General features: G+C 36.8%; 1 protein-coding gene across 1 annotated transcript in view; it reads right to left on the reverse strand.

Moving 5' to 3' along the window:
• Positions 1-393: 393 nt before the first annotated feature.
• Positions 394-26,116, reverse strand: part of LOC136747119 (melatonin receptor type 1B-like) — a 31,406-nt gene continuing 5,683 nt past the window's right edge. The window contains exon 2 of the mRNA XM_066700075.1: positions 394-2,405. Within this exon, the coding sequence (XP_066556172.1) occupies positions 1,537-2,405 (869 nt within the window). The 3' untranslated portion in view covers positions 394-1,536. The remainder of the gene's footprint in view (positions 2,406-26,116) is intronic.

Raw genomic sequence — 26,116 nt, forward strand, 5'->3', positions numbered from 1 at the left:
AATCATATACCAAAGTGGATATTTCATATAGCAGAAAAAAAAAGTAACCAAAGTGGATATATCATATACCAGAAGTTGGGCTGGACATGTGCAGTGTGCCCAGTTGGTTAGAGATCAGAGTGGATCCTTCACAGGGTCACAGGCATTTCTTTCTGGTATATATTTGTTTTGCAGAGTGACATATTTGTTCTGCTATATGATATATCCACTTTGGTATATTAATATTTTTGTTCTGCTATATGATATGTCCACTATGGTATATGATTTACATTTTGGTAAATTATTTTTTGTTTTTCTGCTATATGACATATCCACTTTGGTATATGATTTATTGTTTGTTTATTTTTGAATTTAATGGCCCCTCATATCAACAAGGGTTCCATTATTAGGTAGTTGGAATATAATAATTGTCTCGAGAGATGTTTTTATAAACAAGATAAAAATGAACAGAAACTGCACATAAAAAATAACATACAGTAAAAGGTAGGACATCTCACTTGAGGTTTTTAAAGATTGTTAATATAAAAAGCCAGTTACATTGAAACACTAATCTCTGTTTTCAACATTTTTTTATTGTGCTTCTTTAAAAGTCAGAATAAATGTACACTCATACCCCCAAACATGGATAATGTTAGTGCTTGGATGATGGCAGTGATGGGGTTTGCATTTCATGGGGTGTTTGCATTTGTGCTACTCAAGTAACTGATGGTATAATGCAGTGACAAACCTAACATACAGTGTCGTTCCTTCATGTTTCACAAGGGCCATCTGTTATTCTGAACAGATAGATAGATATATATCTGGATATGCACGTGAACTGGGTCATGTTACACTTAAACTCAAATGCATAATTCAAATCAACTGCAGGAAATACAAATGCTTTTTAAAAGTCAAGCTTGAAAAGCATGATTGGATGCTTTTAATATAAGTTTAATATATATATTTATATACATCAGCATTGAGAAAAAAGGATTTATCATAAACTTCACACAAGCAAAATGAAATATGAGGCAAATGGTGGATTCATTAATTCTGTTTTAAATCATACAGTACCCATACAACCTCATATAAAACCATAGGATGCTTGGAGACCCAAGACTTTTCAATAAAAAATTGGGAATACTTTGGCTATGTTAACCCAATTTACCAAACCCATTCTTATGTGGAAAAGGCAGACAAATGGGTGAATAGGTATGACGTTACATACTTAAAAAATGCATCAGTGTCAAATAGAAATAGTTTTGGTGCTTTCCATTTCCATTTCAAAAAGTGTATTGCTACAGCAGCAAAGAATATATAGGCAACCTGAGGTGTATGTAAGGATATGATACATAAGCTATAATACACAGTTCATGAATGGCACTCTAATGTTTCATAATTTTAAAATTAAGTCTTTACAAGTTGTCAGTTCATCACAGCAGGGTGTCTTTTTTCTCAGTTTAATTCACATTATGCATCAAGTTTTGTAGGTATCCTTGAAATAAATATATGACTGGCACTCCACGATTTCAAAGAAACCAAAATAGTATATAAACATTACAGACTTTCCCCTTTCATGTGTTCATTGTTGTTCAAAGCTGGTGAAGGCTTGCTTTTCATCCCTTCCGTTCCTCCTTTAGATGTCTCTTGAAAGAAGAGCCGTGGCATCCACAATGACATGATAATCCGTTTATACTCCTTCCTAAAGTTCTGGTTCAGCAGTCCATAGATTATTGCATTAAGGCAGCTGTTAAAGTAGGCCATGAAGTAACTTACGACAAAAAGCCATTCTGGTATTTTCGGGGCTACGGCCTGGGGGTTGATTGCCACGGCAAGCCCGATGAAGTTTAGGGGGCCCCAGCAAATAGCGAAGAGCACAAACACAACAAACATGGTGAGGAAGTTGCGTAAGTCACTGGGTTTCAGTCTGGGCCGGACCTCGCTCTTTACTTTCCTCCGGACTTTAATAACCAAGATCCATATTCTGAGATAGCAGAAAGTCACCACCATGATGGGCACTATGAAGTGGATTACAACAACAGTTATCGTGTAAGAAGAACTGACCGTCTGGGCAAAAGTGCATGAGTAGATGCGCGGGTCATACTGAAGGGATCCAACGAAAAAATTTGGCACAATGGCAACTATTGTCAACACCCAGATCAAGAATACAAACAGCAGAGTGTTTCTGTAGCTGTAGAGCTTGTCGTATGTGAAGCTATGGCAGATGTAGCAGTACCTGTTTATCGCTATTCCCGTGATGTTGAAGATCGAGCCTATCACACTCAATCCCATCAAGAAGCCACTCACTTTGCAATGCGTATCTCCCAAGGACCATCCATCATGGAAAATGGCAAAAAGCACAAGGGGATAGGGGTAAAATGCCACCACTAGGTCAGCGCAGGCCAGGCTCAGCACAAACACATTACCTGTAGAGAATGAAATAAAGCTGCATTGTAAATTGAACCACCCAACACACATTCTAAATCACACATCATCACCATCAAACATTGTAATAGTCTTTATGAGACCACTGGCAGCTCCTTGGGACCTTGATTTTTATTTATTATTCTGACACACTTCTGTGAATGACAGCTCAGAATTTAAGCATTAAGCAAACTTGATTTTTGAGGGAACACAACAGATCAGATCAGATGTGTTCTGCAATCTCATACACTGGAAAAAATATAACTTTACACTTCACAGGATGACTGAAAAGTTTGATATTTTGTGGTGGCTTTGACTCTGATGATTTAATCACCCTCATCTCCGTTTCTGCCTCTGATTTTCATTCGTTGCTCTTCATTGGGAAATGCTCTGTGCCATAAAGATTGCATCTCTGACTTGCTTAGTATTGATTTTCATAAAATAAATATACCAGTTTTTAATTCAAAAAGTGCTTACCTTTAATTGTTAAAATTATGTATTAGCTACTGAACATACAAACCTAGTAAAACCAGGACACAGAGACCAATTTAGCACCTTCAACAAGACTGTTATGTGATAACATATGTTTGTTATTATTATTGTAGGTTCAAACATCACAACCACTCATGAATGAATCATTTCAAGACCATTCTTATACCATAGTCTTCCTTTAATCAATATAGTAAATCCAGAAAAAAAAAAAAATGTGATATTTTGTTTTGACGAAATGTAGCATAATTGTTGCTTCTTTTATATTCTCCATGTGAAATCAGACTATAAAGTGTTTTCCATTTCATGCAATAATTATTACTATATATATATATATATATATATATATATATATATATATATATATATACACAGCTCTGGAACAAATTAAGAGACCACTGCAAAATTATCAGTTTCTCTGGTTTTACTATTTATAGGTATGTGTTTCGGTAAAATTAACATTTTTGTTTTATTCTACTGACAACATTTCTCCCAAATTTCAAATAAAAATATGAATGGAATGGAATGGCTGCCATACATGTAGAGATGCTGATTTAAGAAAAATTTGCAGTGGTCTCTTAATTTTTTCCAGAGCTGTATACATATACAGTTAGGTCCATAAATATTTGGACAGTGACACAATTGTCATCATTTTGGCTCTGTGCACCACCACAATGGATTTGAAAGGAAACGATCAAGGTGTGCTTTAAGTGTAGACTTTAATGAGTGTTACATTAATTTAGTTTATAATGGAGCTGCATATAGAGGACTATGTATTTAAAACATTTTATAGCAAAACTGCCAGTGCAAGAATGTGAGACTGAATCCATGGCATTTTAAACATGTATGATAAACATTGCCTTTCTGAAAATTAGTCAGTGGTGCCAGAGAAGATGGATATCTCAATTTTCAATAACAAATCAGTTCACCAGTTTGATTAGGTTGTGTCTGGAATTGTTATTGTGCTAATTATATGTCAAATCTCATGTATCCTCAGTTTGCTTATATGTATATTAGCATATAGATTGTGGGCCACAGATTTAAAGCTTTCCCTTTCCTGTACATAAATAGAGTATGTTGCTTTATGTGGAACACAATTTCATCACCCTTGAACCATCTTAATTGACCCTTTTTATAATAAAAACCCGTAGGCAGTGCTATTAATTGCTTTTATCATCTCTGCACACAGCTGCTGGGAATTCAGCACAACGTACAGCATTGTATAATACTGCTGACTATAGTCCTTACAGTCTGTGCCAGTTTAATGATTATAGAAAGGAAAGGGACAAATGTTTATCTGCCGTTAATGACATGTATAATATCTCATCTATTGGATGAGACTGTGACATCCTATACCTTTATAAAATAATCCACAAGAACAGAGAAAATACTTGGAATCTTACCTCCAACTCCACCCACACGGTTTCTCCAAATTGCATAAAGTTTGGTTGGATGACTGAAGTAAGCTGATGTAACTCTAACATAAAGGGGGAAATGAACACTAAGTATTTCAGTGATTCACAGCATACCTGAGTGGGTAGACGGTGGAGGTGTGTGTGTGTGGAGGTAGTAGCTTCAGGGCAGAAGTACAGTAGCATATCCATATAGGACAACCTATATCTGCATTCAGTAAAAAAAAAAGGGAAAAAAGGTCCATTGCCCAACTACTAGCATAACATAGAACCACTTTCAACATATATTTAAAGTACATGGGTTAAAGGTATTAATGCGTTTCAGTCTTGAGATTACTGTTGGGTACAGCACACCCCCAAACATTGGTAGCAGCTAAGCTCCTTTTCTCTGGAATACTTAGTGATAACACTTTTGGTATTCCCATAGTACTTAACAAGAAACAAATAAACCAAAAAATATGCATAATTTAAAAGTATATATGCACATTGGCATCCCAGGTCAGTTCCATACTTATGAACATGATAATCTTTTAGGCTCAGCACCTTTTATTATTCATCATGCAAAACCAATCAAGACAAGGATAGATATTTTTTATCAGATCTATAGGCACTAGGCTGAAAGGGAGATGGGGATCTTATACACAAAGAATATTCCTATGATCCTATCAAACACTAAGCACATTGAAACCTGCCTTGTGATTGTAGATTTACAAAAGCCTGAAGAATCTTTCAGATTCAAATATACAGAAGAGCCCTGGGGCCATGTGAAAGAAAAAAACAACTCAAATGCATAATTTTGACTTTAAAAAACAACATTTAAACTCAAAATTTTGACTTTAAAGCTTAAATGATACCGCTCCAACAAATGCAAAAGTAAGGGCTACATTGTGCCTCAAAATCTACAAACAGCCTCAAATAACAGATCTTGTAAGATTTTACCTTAGACTTGTGTTTACTAATAAGGAGATATTGGCAATGTTAACACATGGCCATGGTGTTATTATAAGTTACAGAACTTTTAAAAGAGTTTGCACACTATTCAAATTTGGTTCAAGACTAATGATATTTTAACAAAATGAAATTGGGAAATCAGAACAGCTGCAGATGTGGTTACATCTACATGGAATTCAAAGAGGGTGTATTGTGACACAGGATCCAATAAGACAGATTTACATTTAATTGATCCACAGGGTTTACAACTCAAGCAATGTCGCTGTTTTGCGAACATACCACAGTAGAGGTCCAAATGCTATTTGGCATATTGATTCATATGACAAACTTAAACCATATGGCCCGATCCCAGAGTAAATCAATAATGTCACCTTCATCAGTCATTTCAACACCTCAATACATCATTATTCCTTCCTTACAGTGGCCCGTATTTCCTCTAGAAGGGAGCTGTGTTTAAAAGCCGAAAATGTAAGGTTTTTTTTTTAAGTCCAGATTTTTTTTTTTTTTTTTGTCAAAATTTCAAGTTTATAAGTTGAAACTAAAAGCTTTTTTTCTTTTACATGGCCCCAGGACTCTTCTGTATGAGTACCAGCTGTATTCCTAAAATATTCCACCATATGATTTGTTTGTTTATCTATATGCCTTTTCTTTTAAGATATTAAATGTATAATATACTGCAGGCTACCCAATCAATCCAATGCATTCATGTTTCATGATATTTTGTATATAATAAAAAAACATTTATAACAATTAAAGCCTTGACAACAACACATTGGTTAATATTTTCATAATACAATAATACTGAGAATCTTATGATAAAGCACATGTTCTCTACTCTGGTGTACTCGGATGATCTGACTGTTTTTATCATAACTAAAATGTTTAACCCAGAAAAATAAACTCCATGATTTTTAACTAGCATATTACTTTCACATACTAACAGTGCCATTGGGATAGAAATGGGAAACAGGCCTAGGGCCCAGTTTCTTCCCAGGGTGGTTCCACATTGATATCCAGCGATGTTTGTGTCTGTGATAGTGATTGTGTTGGGAAATGCCTAAAGCCTCTAACTGGGGTACATTTAATTGGCTGCTTAGATCTTCCAGTAATGCTTTGTGCAGGTTTGATCTGGTTTCTGATGTGAAGTGGTCTCCTGAATGAGTGTGATAAGGGATTATTAGCATAGGGTAATGCATAATGCTGGTTTATTTTTTAATTTTAAAGTAAATATATATATGTATAGTACTGTGCAAAAGTTTTAGGCAGGTGTGAAAAAATGCTGTAAAGTAAGAATGCTTTCAAAAATAGACGTTAATAGATTATATTTATCAATTAACTAAATGCAAAGTGAGTTAACAGAAGAAAAATCTACATCAAATCCATATTTGGTGTGACCACCCTTTGCCTTCAAAACAGCATCAATTCTTCTAGGTTCACTTGCACACAGTTTTTGAAGGAACTTGGCAGGTAGGTTGGCCCAAACATCTTGGAGATCTAACCACAGTTCTTCTGTGGAATTAGGCAGCCTCAGTTGCTTCTCTCTCTTCATGTAATCCCAGACAGACTCGATGATGTTGAGATCAGGGCTCTGTGGGGGCCATACCATCACTTCCAGGACTCCTTGTTCTTCTTTACGCTGAAGATAGTTCTTAATGACTGTCGCTGTATGTTTGGGGTCGTTGTCATGCTGCAGAATAAACTTGGGGCCTACTTGGGGGAATAAACTTGGGGCCAATCGTATTGCATGATGGATAAGTATCTGCCTGTACTTCTCAGCATTGAGGAGACCATTCATTCTGACCAAATCCCCAACTTCATTTGCAGAAATGCAGCCCCAAACTTGCAAGGAAGCTCCACCATGCTTCACTGTTGCCTGCAGACACTCATTTGTGTACCGCTCTCCAGCCCTTCAGTGAACAAACTGCCTTCTGCTACAGCCAGGTATTTCAAATTTTGACTCATCAGTCCAGAGCACCTGCTGCCATTTTTCTGCACCCCAGTTCCTGTGTTTTTGTGTATAGTTGAGTCGCTTGGCCTTGTTGCCATGTCGGAGGTATGGCTTTTTGGCCACAAGTCTTCCATGAAGGCCACTTCCGGCCAAGACTTCTCTGGACAGTAGATAGGTGTACAGGGTCCCACTGTTTTCTGCCAATCCTGAGCTGATGGCTCTGCTAGACATCTTCCGATTGTGAAGGGAAGTAAGCATGATGTGTCTTTCATCTGCTGCAGTAAGTTTCCTTGGCCGACCACTGCATCTACGGTCCTCAATGTTGCCCGTTTCTTTGTGCTTCTTCAAAAGAGCTTGGACAGCACATCTGGAAACATCTGTCTGCCTTGAAAGTTCTGCCTGGGAGAGCCCTTGCTGATGCAGTATAACTGCCTTGTGTCTTGTTGCTGTGCTCAGTCTTGCCATGGTGTATGACTTTTGACAGGAAACTGTCTTCAGCAGCCTCACCTTGTTAGCTGAGTTTGGCTGTTCCTCACCCAGTTTTATTCCTCCTACACAGCTGTTTCTGTGTCAGTTAATGATTGTGTTTCAACCTACATATTGAATTGATGATCATTAGCACCTGTTTGATATAATTGTTTAATCATACACTTGACTATATGCCTACAAAATCCCTGACTGTGTGCAAGTGTACCTAGAAGAATTGATGCTGTTTTGAAGGCAAAGGGTGGTCACACCAAATATGGATTTGATTTTAGATTTTTCTTCTGTTCACTCACTTTGAATTTAGTTAATTGATAAATATAATCTGTTAACATGTCTGTTTTTGAAAGCATTCTTACTTTACAGCATTTGTTCACATCTGCCTAAAACTTTTGCACAGTACTGTATATTCTAAATGATTCATAGACATGAAAGCCTATACATTAGCAACACTAAGAACATGATCCATCTACTACTTGATACATGCACTGATGGCATAGATATTTTTTATGTCTGATGCCAGGGATTTTTTTTGCCATTTTTCTTATCATAACTTTGTATTTTTTTAAGCCTCCTGGATCAACCTTAATAATGACAAACTACTATCCATGGGTTTGACTTGCCTGTCAATTCTCACTCATCTTTCAACTCAGTACTTTGATCAAACGGCTGCCATGCATTTGTTAAATTATAGTTATTGTGACAATGATAACAGCCTTCAAAAGATATAACCCTAGTCAGTCGTATTACATTTGCAAACTTAAAGCAAGCTACCGACATGCAAAATATCAAATGACACTTTTCATAAACTGTAAGATAGTGCAGTGGCTGAACATCAAAACAGCTGTCACTATTTGCTATGCTGAGCTGATGTATAGACGAGGTTTTATATGTACTGAAACCAAATAAAATGAGTTAAAAATGTTTTTAAAATCCAGTCAACAAAGGGCTTTCATACAACTGAATCATTGAATTATTAGAAAACTATAGAAAACCAGGACCTGCCAATTAGAATAATATATCACGGACATGTTTCACTGTGGCTGTATTGCAAGAAGTGTTTTCTGGACAGGTGGTAATTCAAGCATGTGGAACCTTGAGAAGATAATATTTCTGCAAGGAGAATATATCCATCAATCAAAAACATAAGCACAAGTTCACTGTACATTTGTCCCCTTTTCTGCTCACCTACCCTGTCATTTCTGTGTTCAACCCCTTGTCTAGGGTGTCCTCAAGTGACACTTGTTCTGCATTCTAGCCATTCAATTTTCATTAATTTCCATTTTCTGTTGCTTTATCATACCAGCTCACAGGGTGGTACAGTGTGCTCCACTGGACAAGGCCACACTATCCTGTCAGCTTCATTTTCAAGGTTCAGAAGTCCAGAATTAATTTTCAGAATGTATGTTTACATTCCAGTCTGGTTCCGTTTTTAACCCTGCTGCATCCCTTTGATGATAAAAGGCATGTTTATGCTATTAATAGTATTGCAAATAAACTTAATCATAAAAAGCCGATTTTCCTAACATTGGTTTTTATTTTATTGTGGTTTTATGACCAAAATGTCCATTGCTGCAGATTTCAAATCCCTATACAGTGACTATATTTAGTCATAAAATGTGAGAAGTATGACTCTCATGACTCTTAAAGTCTCTGATGAAATACAAAATTGGAAGCTAAAACAACCAAGCACACAGACAGAAAATAAACATTTTATGTATATCTGAAGATGCATTTCCAAAAGCAAGTGCTTGCACATGAGAGGCACTGTGTGTTGGTTCAAGGTCATAGACTCATTTTTACATCTTTCAAACAGAGATTTGCCACATTGTTTTTCATTCAAGTAGCTGATGACTTGAAATAACAAGCCATATCACATTTTTGGTGGGGAAAAAACAAGTTTGGTCTATTCTTTTTGTATATCTTTTCAACAATGAGAACTAGATAATGGTCTTTCGTCCTCTTTCTTGTAAACTGAACTCGGCTCAGAAGATGGCACATCTCTGTCTGCCAAGACTACATGAAAAAGAAAATCAAAGCAAGCAAAAGAAACAGTCCAAAACTGAATATTGACTACAGTTTGTAGACTTACAATGACTGTATCTGTGGCTCACCAGGGAGCCACATTTAAATTTCAACAGTGAGCAAGTAGAATTATCCAAGTGGAATTTAAGTTTCCTTCCGTTAAAAGACCCTAGCCGCAAGCTGTATTTTTAAAACCCAGTAACATCCATTAAAATAATATATAGAATAAATTAACCAAAATATGATCATGATATTTAACTTTGTCAACCTGTCCTATTCAACACTGTTTTTGTCAGGTGAAAAAAATACTTTATTTAAACTGTGAAACCCATGAAAGATGATGACATCCAGACTGAACTCTGACTAGTTTAGGTACAAATTCTGCTTGGGAAATCAAATCTGTTCAGAAATGGTATTTGAATAGAAGAGCATAAACTGCATAGGATTGCATTTGGGTGTCAAACTATTCGGTAACATAAACAAGATCACTGTTAAGCACAGAGAAAACCAGCAGCTTGGTGCTATGATTCTCCTCTTTCAGTTCAGGAGGCCCTCCAGGGAGCCGCCTGGGTCTTATGAAGACTGAAGAGCAATTGCAGAGGCTTTAAATAAAATATAAACAATACTGGCAAATGCAATATGTCATAAGCATGGAGCAGGTCTGTGGCAGGGTTAGATATTGCTGCTATACCATATTTACAGAAATATTGGGACAGCAGTCAAAAAACAAACGACCAATGCTGACAAGATATATATTACCGAGTATGCCTACCCTTGAATGTTATGGTGCTCCAGTATTAGAAGGAGGATTTTATTTCATATAATCCTTTTCAGACTTCCAGCTTTGTCACAGGTACATGATCTTGTTTGTAGATGTTTAAGGTTAACAATACATATACATATACATTGATACTGTTGTTCAGAATGGTATAATTCATTCATGATACCCTTAAAATACAATAAAATAGAAAACTTCATATCACATGTACCTTCTAGTAAAACCCATTGCAAGTAGAAAGGGTCTTGATAGAAAACTACATTTAAAATAAAAATAAAAAGGTAAAATGAATTGCTGCCACAGTATCTCAATAAATATTTGAGGCATTTGACAGGTGACTTTCAGACATTTAAGTGTCAGCGATAGCACATGATCCATGAAAAATGTCTGACATTCAGTAATATTTGATCTGGATGCCAAGGTTAAACTTTGCCCAGAGGGTTAACAATGTAGTAATCATGAGGGAGAAAATGTCTATTTTATGTGGCTTATGTTTATGATGGATACAAGCTGTCCTGTATTAAATGCTTTCAGAATAACACTATAGATGGTTGTAGTTTTAAGAAAATCAAAGATGTTCTCTAACATAGATATAGGCACCTGCAAACTCTTCAGGCTCTGTTTGGACACCATTATTTTATTGCTAGATTGAAGAAATCTTCAGCTTCAGTCCCTTCTACAGAAGATAATAATAGGTGATGAATCTCAATTAAAACATAATTAATTGAAAGTCATGCTTCATAACCTTAATTATTTATATATATATATATATATATATATATATATATATATATATATATATATACACACATACAGTGAGGGAAAAAAGTATTTGATCCCCTGCTGATTTTGTACATTTGCCCACTGACAAAGAAATGATCAGTCTATAATTTTAATGGTAGGTGTATTTTAACAGTGAGAGACAGAATAACAACAACAAAATCCAGAAAAACGCATTTCAAAAAAGTTATAAATTAATTTGCATGTTAATGAGGGAAATAAGTATTTGACCCCTTTGACTTAGTACTTGGTGGCAAAACCCTTGGTGGCAATCACAGGTCAGAGGTCAGACGTTTCTTGTAGTTGCCCACCAGGTTTGCACACATCTCAGGAGGGATTTTGTCCCACTCCTCTTTGCAGATCCTCTCCAAGTCATTAAGGTTTCGAGGCTGATGTTTGGCAACTCGAACCTTCAGCTCCCTCCACAGATTTTCTATGGGATTAAGGTCTGGAGACTGGCTAGGCCACTCCAGGACCTTAATGTGCTTCTTCTTGAGCCACTCCTGTGTTGCCTTGGCTGTGTGTTTTGGGTCATTGTCATGCAGGAATACCCATCCACGACCCATTTTCAATGCCCTGGCTGAGGGAAGGAGGTTCTCACCCAAGATTTGACGGTACATGGCCCCGTCCATCGTCCCTTTGATGCGGTGCAGTTGTCCTGTCCCCTTAGCAGAAAAACACCCCCAAAGCATAATGTTTCCACCTCCATGTTTGACGGTGGGGATGGTGTTCTTGGGGTCATTCCTCCTCCTCCAAACACGGCGAGTTGAGTTGATGCCAAAGAGCTCGATTTTATCTCATCTGACCACAACACTTTCACCCAGTTCTCCTCTGAATCATTCAGATGTTCATTGGCAAACTTCAGACGGGCCTGTACATGTGCTTTCTTGAGCAGGGGGACCTTGCGGGCGCTGCAGGATTTCAGTCCTTCACGGCGTAGTGCGTTACCAATTGTTTTCTTGGTGACTATGGTCCCAGCTGCCTTGAGATCATTAACAAGATCCTCCCGTGTAGTTCTGGGCTGATTCCTCACCGTTCTCATGATCATTGAAACTCCACGAGGTGAGACAGTTATTTTGTGTTTCTTCCATTTGTGAATAATCGCACCAACTGTTGTCACCTTCTCACCAAGCTGCTTGGCGATGGTCTTGTAGCCCATTCCAGCCTTGTGTAGGTCTACAATCTTGTCCCTGAAATCCTTGGACAGCTCTTTGGTCTTGGCCATGGTGGAGAGTTTGGAATCTGATTGATTGATTGCTTCTGTGGACAGGTGTCTTTTATACAGGTAACGAGCTGAGATTAGGAGCACTCCCTTTAAGAGAGAGCTCCTAATCTCAGCTCGTTACCTGTATAAAAGACACCTAGGAGCCAGAAATCTTGCTGATTGATAGGGGATCAAATACTTATTTCCCTCATTAACATGCAAATCAATTTATAACTTTTTTGAAATGCGTTTTTCTGGATTTTTTTGTTGTTATTCTGTCTCTCACTGTTAAAATACACCTACCATTAAAATTATAGACTGATCATTTCTTTGTCAGTGAGCAAACGTACAAAATCAGCAGGGGATCAAATACTTTTTTCCCTCACTGTATATATGTGTATATATATATATATATATATATATATATAAATTCATTTTCTAACCTCGATGCCTGATCCCTGTATGCAAACTGGTATAACTGTGTATAGGAATCTTGCATTTAAACCAAACTTATATAAAAATGTATTGTGTATTTTATATTAATATAATTACTTAATTTGCCAATGCAAGGTTAAAATAATTGTGCAGGTTCCAGCAGAATGATAAGGTGAAAAATAATGCATAAATGCTGACTGGAAAGGTTTCTCTTTATAAATACACCCCTTTAGGCTATTGTCTACACATTGGACAGATACTGGGCAGTAACAAATGATCGTCTCAAACCTGGACACGCTAAAGCCTCTAAATCCTTATTTGGACTGTAGAAGAGCCATAACTCATAGTCTCTAGAGGTGGAGGTGTGTTGTACTATATAGAGTTCATGAAGAAAATATTGTTCCTTATTAGATATTTAGCTGGTGTGCAGTATGTAAAATGACCATGAGATTGAAAAATATTGCTTTGAGACTGAACATTTCCCTCCCCCCCCCACTTAGAAACTTTTCTAACTAAAATTTGTAATTCACCGTTACCATTTTCATCATTTTAATTTAGGCCACCCATGTGTTACAATGCAGAGATCAAGCAAAGTCCCCTTTAAAATTGGTCCTGTTCTGAACAGCAAAACTCCTGGAGAGGAAAGTAGTTCAGCCATGAGAAATGCTTTTGTTTTTTAATCACTTTGTTAAGTTCTTTGCCTTTAAAAATTCGTCTCTCTCCAGAAACAATCACTTTGGGACTGTTCCCGTTCACAGCTTCTACAGCTTCCACGCTGCTTCGCTTGTGCATACATTGAGGCAGTCACCGCTGGGAAACTGTCCAAGGTGCTGAGAGGCATCCGCTGCCAGAGCCTAGTTAGAATTTACACAAATCTGATGAGCACTAATCTGAACTGAACCTCTTATACAGTACTAATATTTTGGACAGATTTAGTAACCTCACTCGTATGTAATGTGGCAAGAACACACTATTCTATTTATTTATGTAGGTATGTTATACTGAGCTGTAGGTTTCTACATAAAAAAGCGTAATACATGTATTGCTATCATATGTATTTGTATATGTTTACTATACATTTACCTGTGTTTTTTGTGTCATGTATTGAGCCTGTGTCAAAGATGCAGAAATCTACCATTTATATATAGGCAAATAAAATTAAAAAACAATACATTTTTGCTATATTTCTATTGAAATCATTACAGAATCTTATAAATACTATATGCACTTAGCTTTGTTTTTCTTGTAGTAGTTGTGTGTGTGTGTATATATATATATATATATATATATATATATATATATATATATATATATATATATAAATAAATATTTTGCAACTTCACTTCTAAAATATTCACAAATGTGCTGTTTAATCAAAATGTTAAGTTCAAGGCCAGTATATCTGAGAAAGTTGTCTGATTATATCAAAGGGCTTCAATCACCCCACAAGATGCAGCTGCTTTGATGGAAAGCCTATGGCCGATGTTGTTACAGAAGCTGAGGAATGAGTCATGAGTCAAAAGCATGCTATTGATATACAGCAGCCTCAAAATGTATTCATATCCCTGATGATGCGTAACTAAAAGTAGATTTAAAAAAAAAATGCTAGTGAGCACTCAATATTTTTTAAACAAAGAAAACAAAGTAGAGAATTGTATGTCTTTCTATTTTGTGAACCCTTCATTGGCTTTGATAGCAGGGGAAGGCACTTTCTGTAGCCTATTAATTAGTTCATCAAAATCTTTCCACTGCCTACGAGTAGTGCAGCTTGTGCTTGTGAACTGCTTTATTCAGTTCATACTACAATATTGTATTGGCTTTTAATCTGGAAATTGCGATGGTTAAGCGTGTTTTTAAACTTGGTGTGCTCTTGTTATTGCTCTTGTTATATACCTGAACTGGTTTATTGGACAAAATATCTTGGTATATTTTGGAATCCATCTGTGCCTCCCAGTGGCCATGATGTTTTACTCAATATAAACTTCACCATCTGAAATTAATCTGCAGTGTTATAATGCATCCATCTTTTGAGAAAGTTGTTGTTCCTCAATCAAGTATTCTACTCTATCAAATGCTGTTTCATTTCTGGTACCCTACATTTACCTCAACATCAGTTTTAATTTTAGTATCAACTGAAAAGCAAAAACATGACAGTTGATTAATTCACCACAGGATTACAAAAAAAAAAGGTTATTCTGAATGATACTAATGTGACCATGTATGATTTTTTTTTTCATGTCACAATATATAACTTGAGAAAACAGCTTTTAAAACAATTGTTACAAATATTCTGCAAATGGAAATGAACAAGAGTGCAGTGTGTGAAAAGAATTGGCTTAGCTGGCAGTCTTTCTCTGTTCTTGTGTTTAATGTTTCTCAAATTAAAGACTGTGACTCACTGTCACCACACACTGGCTAATCTTCTCATAACACTTTCCTATTACAATAATCAAGCATTTCTAATTTCACTGGTGGTGTTTTTTCAAGAAGAGATTGTGACTTTCTTGCTACAGGCTATATTAAATGTTTGTTATGGAAAAAAATATTTAGATGTAGAATACCTTTACATTCTGTTATATAATATGAATATCAACCCAGCTTTTAACCTGCGGCAGTAAAACAAACAAAAAAAAGATTCTGGTGCTGCTTTAAGTATGTTATACTTTGTGCAGCTTGGGTATTGGGTACAATGTGCACATACTGCTCCATTCCTGTTGCATAATGTACTACATATTTAGGTGGTGGTAATTATACAATTTTTTTTTCATTGGTATTATTATAACTATTTTCTTTCTACTTTTCAATCTTCATTATTTGTTTGTGACTTCATATTGGTATTGATGTTTGTAACATTACAACCACACATGAAAACACACACACCCTGTATTGCTTTGTATAAGGACTGTAAATATATCCCATGATACATTTCTTTAACAATCTATCTATCTAGCTAGCAGAAAAATAAAGATAACCTGTGCAAATCATCTTCTTTTACTTCTTGAATTTCTCTAAACATTACTTTGGTGATAAAGCTGAAAAGCCATTTTGGGAGAATCTTAATTGCTTGGAAGAGCACCAGACCCCCCACTGCTCTGTTTACTCAGGTTCAAAGGGAGGGGAGGCTGATATAAATTTGCATTGTGTTTGTGCCCTGCATAATCTTGCAATTCTGCCTTATTTACATTTTACTCTTCATTTGGGAAACATGGAGCTAGATGAAGGCTCTTTATTGCTTGGGATAGGAGGGTTGTTTATGTCTCTGCGTAGCCAGCCAATTGCCATCTTTCATATTTATACACTTCACTTAGTGTTTATGTGAGTATAACATAAAGCTAGGAGAAGAGTTGGTAAGAGAAGATCATATTTTGTCCATAACAGACTGTGGTTTGGTATCAGTAATAAAGCGCATTATTTAAGAATATTAACTTTTACATCTTTGTGTGCTGAGAAACAGGGTGATGTGAACACAGGGAAAAGGAACATGATTATCAGCACTTCATCATTTAAATATATTATATAACACATTTAATATGTACAAATTGTGTTAATTGCATTAGACGCAGATAACCGTATAATACTGTAACACTTTTTTGATATCTGAGTTGCAAGATTTTTCGAATGCATACATAATTAAGCCTATCAAGTTCACGCAAAGTTCGACTTTAACTCTTGTAAAAGTAAATCCTAACATTAAGCCATGTCAAAAATCACTATCCTGAAATGTCAAAAAATAAAATAAAACACTGCTGAAGCTATGTATGTGAATTAAGCTGAATCATTAATGTATTATGTATGTATGTATGTATGCACGTATGCATTCATTTAAATAGCTAATATTTTATTTTAAAACAGCTATGAGAAGAAAGAACAATGCTTCCAGCCTTATTTGTAACACAGAGATTTACAGTGTAACTTAACAATAAGGATAGTGAGAGAGTCTGAGCCAAACGTAATGTTCAGTTTGAATAAAGTCATTCTTTATTCTGATTTAATTCTGATAGAAATCACTGAGGGACAAAATGTGAATTTTCCAGATGGGAGCTGCTGAAAAACAGCATATGGGAGAGAAGACGAGTGAGGAAAAGGCATGATTATCCAAATGCATTAATTCTTTATTGTTCCAAGAAGCTAAAGGACTGTAAAACGATCTATCAGACAACTCACACTTTGCCACATTGTAGAGAGAAAGCATTTGCAGCATCTCTGCAGAAAGAAAAAATGAAAGAAAGAAAGAAAGAAAGAAAAGGAAGATTCATGCTAAAAGCAAACAGACCAGCAGGAATATAATCTATTGTATTTTGGGTATAAATGACCTTGGTGGTTGTGGAAAGTTACCTTTTACAAAGTCATTATCATAATACATGCACTACACCTCTCCAAACAATTTGTCATCACTGGGCAATCTCTGCTGGCACAGGACTAGGTCTAAGTGGCGGTAAGTGTTCAGATCAGGGCAGAGGAGTGTGTGCAAAGCTGGGAGGGGAAGCTCACATGGTTGCTGGCATTGTGCCTGACTGTGAAGTTAACTTCCCACATACACTTTAAAATCCCTCACATTACAAATAATCATTTAATATGTGCTGTATATCACATATCTGAGATTATATTTATGACTTTGCTACATTAATCTTGCAAATCAAACATAATATATGTGCCAAGTAAATCAATACATACATTGAAAAGGGTATAGACACATTGTAAAGATCTGCAGTTCTCAGAATATTTCCATAACATGCATTACACAGCTGACACATCACACATGACTGACATACAGGTAATTGGAAACCTGGTTTGAGCCACTGTCATTAAGAGATTCATATTCACTTAGTCGTGTAAGTACAAAGTGGCTCGCCACAGTTTCCCACAGGGATTCCACAGATCGGAATCAAAAAGCTTCAACATTTTCTATCTGTGACACATTTGCTTGATTAACTTACTTTGTACTTTTTAGTACATGTACCACACTAGTGTAATGTCCTGTTTAAATTTAACATAAACAAAAAAACACTGAAATATAAATATGTACCAATTAAATGGTTTCAGAGTTTGGTGAACAGTGATTCATCCCAGGCAAAACTAAATATTCCAATTGACTGAACTGAGAAGACAGGCGCAGTCAACCTTAGACTGTTGTTATATTGATTTCTATGGAGCGGCAGTCAAGATTTTTCGCTACTTGTCTTAATTCAGTTTAATCAACTGGAATCTTTACTGTGATAAAGTATAGTATAGAATATTATATATATATATATATATATACACTCACCTAAAAGATTATTAGGAACACCTGTTCAATTTCTCATTAATGCAATTATCTAACCAACCAATCACATGGCAGTTGCTTCAATGCATTTAGGGGTGTGGTCCTGGTCAAGACAATCTCCTGAACTCCAAACTGAATGTCTGAATGGGAAAGAAAGGTGATTTAAGCAATTTTGAGCGTGGCATGGTTGTTGGTGCCAGACGGGCCGCTCTGAGTATTTCACAATCTGCTCAGTTACTGGGATTTTCACGCACAACCATTTCTAGGGTTTACAAAGAATGGTGTGAAAAGGGGAAAACATCCAGTATGCGGCAGTCCTGTGGGCGAAAATGCCTTGTTGATGCTAGAGGTCAGAGGAGAATGGGCCGACTGATTCAAGCTGATAGAAGAGCAACTTTGACTGAAATAACCACTCGTTACAACCGAGGTATGCAGCAAAGCATTTGTGAAGCCACAACACGTACAACCTTGAGGCGGATGGGCTACAACAGCAGAAGACCCCACCGGGTACCACTCATCTCCACTACAAATAGGAAAAAGGCTACAATTTGCACAAGCTCACCAAAATTGGACAGTTGAAGACTGGAAAAATGTTGCCTGGTCTGATGAGTCTCGATTTCTGTTGAGACATTCAGATGGTAGAGTCAGAATTTGGCGTAAACAGAATGAGAACATGGATCCATCATGCCTTGTTACCACTGTGCAGGCTGGTGGTGGTGGTGTAATGGTGTGGGGGATGTTTTCTTGGCACACTTTAGGCCCCTTAGTGCCAATTGGGCATCGTTTAAATGCCACGGCCTACCTGAGCATTGTTTCTGACCATGTCCATCCCTTTATGACCACCATGTACCCATCCTCTGATGGCTACTTCCAGCAGGATAATGCACCATGTCACAAAGGTCGAATCATTTCAAATTGGTTTCTTGAACATGACAATGAGTTCACTGTACTAAACTGGCCCCCACAGTCACCAGATCTCAACCCAATAGAGCATCTTTGGGATGTGGTGGAACGGGAGCTTCGTGCCCTGGATGTGCATCCCACAAATCTCCATCAACTGCAAGATGCTATCCTATCAATATGGGCCAACATTTCTAAAGAATGCTTTCAGCACCTTGTTGAATCAATGCCACGTAGAATTAAGGCAGTTCTGAAGGCGATAGGGAATCAAACACAGTATTAGTGTGGTGTTCCTAATAATCCTTTAGGAGAGTGTGTGTATATATATATATATATATATATATATATATATATACACACACACACACACACACAGAATGGAGAAGGTGGTGGGCAGGGGAGTTATAGGGCTTAACAAAGAAACAACTGAGGGAAGGGTAATAAGAGGTCATGTTTTCAGTGCCTCAGAGCTAAGGTGTTTGGTAGATTGGCAGCCCCACCTCCCTTTCCTTCAATCCCATTGATTCGGTGTCTTTCCTGTTATATCCTAATAGCACACACTACAAGTATCTTCAATGAGACCAGTCAGCTAAGTAGGTTTTTGAGAGTTTTTTTTTCTTCTAAAAGGGTGAAAGTGAATTTACTGCCTTGCCAAGGCAAAATGACACGTATTATCAGCCATTTGGAAAATTAATAAAGTAATCTTTGAGAGGGTACAGTCATAAAAGAGAGCTCTAATGTAGCATGCAATCTTAGGGCAGAAGCATTATACCATTACTTATTATTATTGCTGTTTTCCGCAAGCAAGAGGTCACTGACAACTTTCATTCAAGTATTTCATTCATTACAAAAAATATTGATTCTTATCATAATAAACTTAGATGTGCTCCATTTTAATTTGCTATTCCGATGAAAATAAATACAATAAATCCAATTTTACAAGGGTGAAGACAAGTGTAAGAAAATCAGTTTTATTAAGTATTAGTTTGTTTATGATACTGCACTGTAACATATTTCTTATGCACAAAAGGAACGTTTCAGATCACCGTACTGTTAAGATAATGAAATTGATTAACTAAAAAGAGACCATTGTATGAAAATGGAAATTGTATATCTTAATTACTTTGACTGCTGAACCATTCTAACCATAAATTATACTGCAATCAGTAGAATTTGCATCCATACAGAACTTTGTTCTCATTCAACCTTCATTCAAAGTATTTTCTTGGCTAAATAAGAGAAGTTATGTATTTTTTATTATCATTGATAGACTATGGATGAAATATTAAATATTATTAATTTACAATAGTTATTCAATTTGAAAGCAAACTATCATGTTTAAATATATTCAGAAATTGGTTGAATTCTGGAACCAAGCATAAACTAAATACGGTCAATCAGAGGAAAACAAAAACTGTGTCTGCAATCCACTACACCAAAATGCTGGCATTTAATTTAAAAACATGAAGATTTCAACACAATCACAAATTCACCTTTCCTGCAACTACACTAAGTTTAGCTGAAAATGTAACATTTGTATAGAGAAGTTAGACTGGGAGAGAACCACTAATAGTGTATCAGCTTTTCTGTAATTGGATATGTGGCAATGCTTGTTAGCATGAGAATAGAACTGTACATAGCAATACAATAAAGCCATCGCCTTAATAATGACCAATGCCCGGGAGAAATTTAAATAAGGTACAACAAACGGACTGCTGCTTTTCTATTTCATTGGTAGAATGTCCAAAGATAATTCTCCCTGAAGTACTTTAACTTATTTATATTAATTATATTTAACCTAGTAGTGCTAAACATTTGTTGGTGGCACTTCAGCATAGTTGTCAAAAATACATTAGCAGGTTAGATATACAGTGCATCCGGAAAGTATTCACAGCGCTTCACTTTTTCCACATTTTGTTATGTTACAGCCTTATTCCAAAATGGATTAAATTCATTATTTTCCTCAAAATTCTACAATCAATACCCCATAATGACAACGTGAAAGAAGTTTGTTTGAAATCTTTGCAAATGTATTAAAAATAAAAAACAAAAAAGCACACATACATAAGTATTCACAGCTTTTGCCATGACACTCAAAAGCTCAGGTGCATCCTGTTTCCACTGATCATCCTTGAGATGTTTCTACAACTTGATTGGAGTCCACCTGTGGTAAATTCAGTTGATTGGACATGATTTGGAAAGGCACACATCTGTCTATATAAGGTCCCACAGTTAACAGTGCATGTCAGAGCACAAACCAAGCCATGAAGTCCAAGGAATTGTCTGTAGACCACCGAGACAGGATTGTATTGAGGCACAGATCTGGGGAAGGGTACAGAAAAATGTCTGCAGCATTGAAGGTCCCAATGAGCACAATGGCCTCCATCATCCATAAATGGAACCACCAGGCCAAACTGAGCGACCAGGGGAGAAGGGCTTTAGTCAGGGAGGTGACCAAGAACCCGATGGTCACTCTGACACTTCAGCTTCACCATGTCTCTGTGGAGAGAGGAGAACCTTCCAGAAGAACAACCATCTCTGTAGCACTCCACCAATCAGGCCTGTATGGTAGAGTGGCCAGACAGAAGCCACTCCTCAGTAAAAGGCACATGACAGCCCGCCTGGAGTTTGCCAAAAGGCACCTGAAGGACTCTCAGTCCATGAGAATCAAAATTCTCTGGTCTGATGAAACAAAGATTGAACTCTTTGGCCTGAATGGCAAGCGTCATGTCTGGAGGAAACCAGGCACCGCTCATCACCTGACCAATACCATCCCTACAGTGAAGCATGGTGGTGGCAGCATCATGCTGTGGGGATGTTTTTCAGTGGCAGGAACTGGGAGACTAGTCAGGATCGAGGGAAAGATGAATGCAGCAATGAACAGAGACATCCTTGGTGAAAACCTGCTCCAGAGCGCTCTGGACCTCAGACTGGGGCGAAGGTTCATCTTCTAACAGGACAAGGACCCTAAGCACACAGCCAAGATAACAAAGGAGTGGCTACAGGACAACTCTGTGAATGTCCTTGAGTGGCCCAGCCAGAGCCCAGACTCAAACCCGATTGAACATCTCTGGAGAGATCTGAAAATGGCTGTGACCGACGCTCCCCATCCAACCTGATGGACCTTGAGAGGTCCTGCAAAGAAGAATGGGAGAAACTGCCCAAAATAGGTGTGCCAAGCTTGTAGCATCATACTCAAAAAGACTTGAGGCAGTAATTGGTGCCAAAGGTGCTTCAACAAAGTATTGAGCAAAGGCTGTGAATACTTATGTACATGTGCTTTTTTTTATTTTTATTTTAAATAAATATGCAAAGATTTCAAACTTCTTTCACGTTGTCATTATGGGGTATTGTTTGTAGAATTTAGAGGAAAATAATGAATTTTAATCAATTCTGGAATAAGGCTGTAAGTTACATAACAAAATGTGGAAAAAGTGAAGCGCTGTGAATACTTTCCGGATGCACTGTATATCAATTGTTTTACAACAAAAATGCATTATAGTGTATCTAGCATTAATTCACAGACAATCTACCTTGGGGCAAAAGGTCTTTTGGAATGATAACTTGATTCTTGATTGGTGACTACATTCACAGGTTATTTATGAGAGAAATTATGATAAACAATAGCCACTTCATACTTATGGGTTCAATAGCCACAGTTTTGGTTGTTTGATGCCTTTCAAAAATGTATTTGAAGTGTTGTAACACCATGTAACATACATAAGATGAGAATATTTACAAAGAACCTTGGAAAAATAGGATTGAAAATAAACACATTAATATGTAACCCTTCTCATAAAAGCTTTGCAATTACATGAATATGCTACTGGGTAATGTACTTCAATATTAATAAAGCACACTGCAAATTATGTTATTGAACTATATAAAACACCAGAATGATTAATGTTTTTAAATAGTGTTACTACATAGAAAGCCTTGTATTTTTTAATAAATGAAATTAGACCATTAAGATATTACACCTTGTTTTCTAAAGAGCTCTAGAGATAAGACGACTGAGCAATTGTGAGATGCTTTCTTTAAAGGATTGGTTCATTATGCTTTCAAATTTAACATGTAATTTGACTGCCAAATGTAGACGATCCTCTTTTTAACTATGCCAACACTTTCCTAATTGAGTGGCATAAATGCAAAAAACAACAGCCCACATAGCAAAAGTAACTTCATCCTGTTCACGTTTAAACAACTTGACGAAAGTTGTTGAAACTTACCAATCTCGCTAGAAATATATGGTATATATTCTATACCAATTGTCTCATTTACCCTGTACTGCTAATGCCCTGTGATGTTTGCTATGGGCTCAGCTTGGTGTAAAATGTGCATAATCTTCCTTCATCACATACTTACTATGTCCCAGAGATCTTTTCTTTCACAATGAGAGAGCTATGATATCATGTGCACGTGCTTGCGCTTTGCATTTTCAACAAAATGAATTAATTAATTGTAATATTTAAATCAATGTAAAACGTGTATTGATTCAATCTATCATTATAACTAAATGAGCAAAAAAACATGGCACTGCACAAATACTGTGTGTGATTGGGGGGTGGGGATGGGACAACTTTGGGCACTATCCTTCAATGTTCATCATCTCTCAAACTGATTTATTTGGTTTGTCATTATCCCTTTGTAAACATCACATATTATCTGCTATATTTGTTCAGTTCTACTTTATCAGACAGCTTAGATAAATCCTTATCTCTGCGTATAATGTACTGCCAGGATTTATTATAATTCATAAATGAGTGGGAAGCTCATGCTTTTCCTTTACAGATAAAGAATAAACTCAAAATACCTGTGGAGTTTATGCTTGGAAGATGAAAAGAGTGAACAGGGAAATGTGAAGAGCTAATGTGTTTTCCATTAGGTTGAAATGATATGGTGGCAAAGGCCAATCTAAACTAAAAGCCACAAAACAAGAAGTTGCTGGGAGGGAAAGTGATGATTTACTTACACTCTTCACTCAACACTATTGAGCAGCTAAAGATGTATATGAGAATGAGGATGAATGTATTGTATTTTAATCGATACGAATCCCAACCACTTCAAGCATGCAGAACAGCAGAAAACACTCTCTCCCCCAAGGCAGAGTCCTAGCAGCCCAACCTCCATACACTTTTGTAAGACCTTACAAAAGGATGAGCCCCCTCTGTACTGCATCTCCCTGTGTTTCAAAGAATCTGGGTCTCTGCGGTACATATAGCACAAAGTCTATAGGACCATTAGTATTTTTCTATTTAAAAACTGCTATCTTGCTTTTCTGCTTAGGTACTCTGCCTCAATTCAACACTTATCACACATCAAAGGCTGCCCGCCCCCCCTCACCCTTGGCTCTTCAGAGACAGTTGCATAAGCCTTTATTTGAAATTACCACAATACATTTATAATGGATATAAAAGAGACTGATTCCCACTACTTTTAATGTTCAATTCCAGTGGTACAAACAGTGCACCACATGGAATGATTATGCTCATTTCAAACCCATTAAGATCTTTAGCTCTATTAGGGTTCTTGCGTTATCAGAAAGCTCTTGTCTGCAGCAGAAACAATATGCATCTTAATTTGCCCTTCTCTAATAATCTCAACATTTACACATTGTGCTTGTGGTCACAACTTTGACTCATATCCATTAATCACAATGATTCAAATAACAGGTTCAATCAACTTATTATAAAACATAATGTTTGCACCATCTGTTTCTAAGGTCGACTGTCATTTCCAGAGCATGATCCTATTTAATGTGAAAACCTACATGTGCAACTGTTCTTTTATCCCATCACCACAGTAAAATAAACCTTGCCTTGATATTGACTTTGACAATTGCGAAGAACCATCTTTCTAAAAGTATTGCTTTTCATGGGACAGATAAAGTGCAACACGCATTGATTTGTTGAGTTGCAGTTGGAGTGTCAGGTTGTATATGTGGTGCAATGCTATCATCCCTAAAAGCATTCACCACTTCCACTGTTAAAACGGGTGATAAGTTCTAGAAAGAGGACCATCTTTTCTTAGAATGAGACTTTTTTTTTTACTCCTTCAGATTCCACTTAAATTGATCATAGCATCCTCAGGCAACACAATAGCAAACTTAACCCCAAACCAGAATTTCAGAATAGCTTCTAATTCTCATCTCTCTATCCAGATCACCTTCTGGGTTTTCATCCATAAGGTTACATTAATTCTGTCAGGAGAAACTAAATGCTCAGTTATTTACTGGAGTGTAAACTTAGCACATATTATTCTTTGCAGTTGCGAGGTTTGCAATGCATTGTTTAGTCTTTGGCCTTGCTCTATTAGGTGCACCTGCCCTCACAGATAACATGCAATGCCTAGTGTGGGCAGGGGTCAGTGAATCTGCCACTCCCCAATCAAATGAAGCTGCGGAGTGGAGGGGAAACTAAACTGAAACACTTAATATCGCTTAATTCAGAAAGACCCTGCGGCCACACACCTAGTGTTTGAAATTGTATCCTCTCATCAGCACAACTCTTTCTCTGTGCTGCAGTAATACAAACAGCCACCACCTACTGTACACTCAGCCTGGTGGTGGTTAAGGAATCTGATCATGCCAACATTCCACGCCTGGATACCTTCTCATTTTTTTATATGACATCAAACATAATCTGCAGTACATATTCAAAAAGACAATTTCAGTGCTACTTTGCAGGAGCGACTCTTTCTAGAGCATTACAAATAAACTGGTCTTTATGTGAATGGCTTTGAACTCTCAGTGGCTTTACTAGCTGTCCCCTGAATAACACTATTTGAGGTGACTATAAACTGACTGGGAATACGTCGATAAGAGATCTCCTGACACTGAGCTCAGCATGCAAAAGTGTACTCAGGCTGCAGAGGGTATAAGTCAAGCTGTGAGTGAAGGGAGACATCTTCACCAAAACTTAATCTTAACTAAAAGGCTGTCACATGTGCAGTTTTAGCTTATAGCATCAGAGAAATGGTACCCAGCAAAAACATACTTGTTTGAAAGTCTCATCAAGTGTCCAAGTTTATATTTTAATTAGTTCAG

The sequence above is a fragment of the Amia ocellicauda genome, chromosome 3, assembly GCF_036373705.1.
Source record: "Amia ocellicauda isolate fAmiCal2 chromosome 3, fAmiCal2.hap1, whole genome shotgun sequence".
Lineage (NCBI taxonomy): Eukaryota > Metazoa > Chordata > Actinopteri > Amiiformes > Amiidae > Amia > Amia ocellicauda.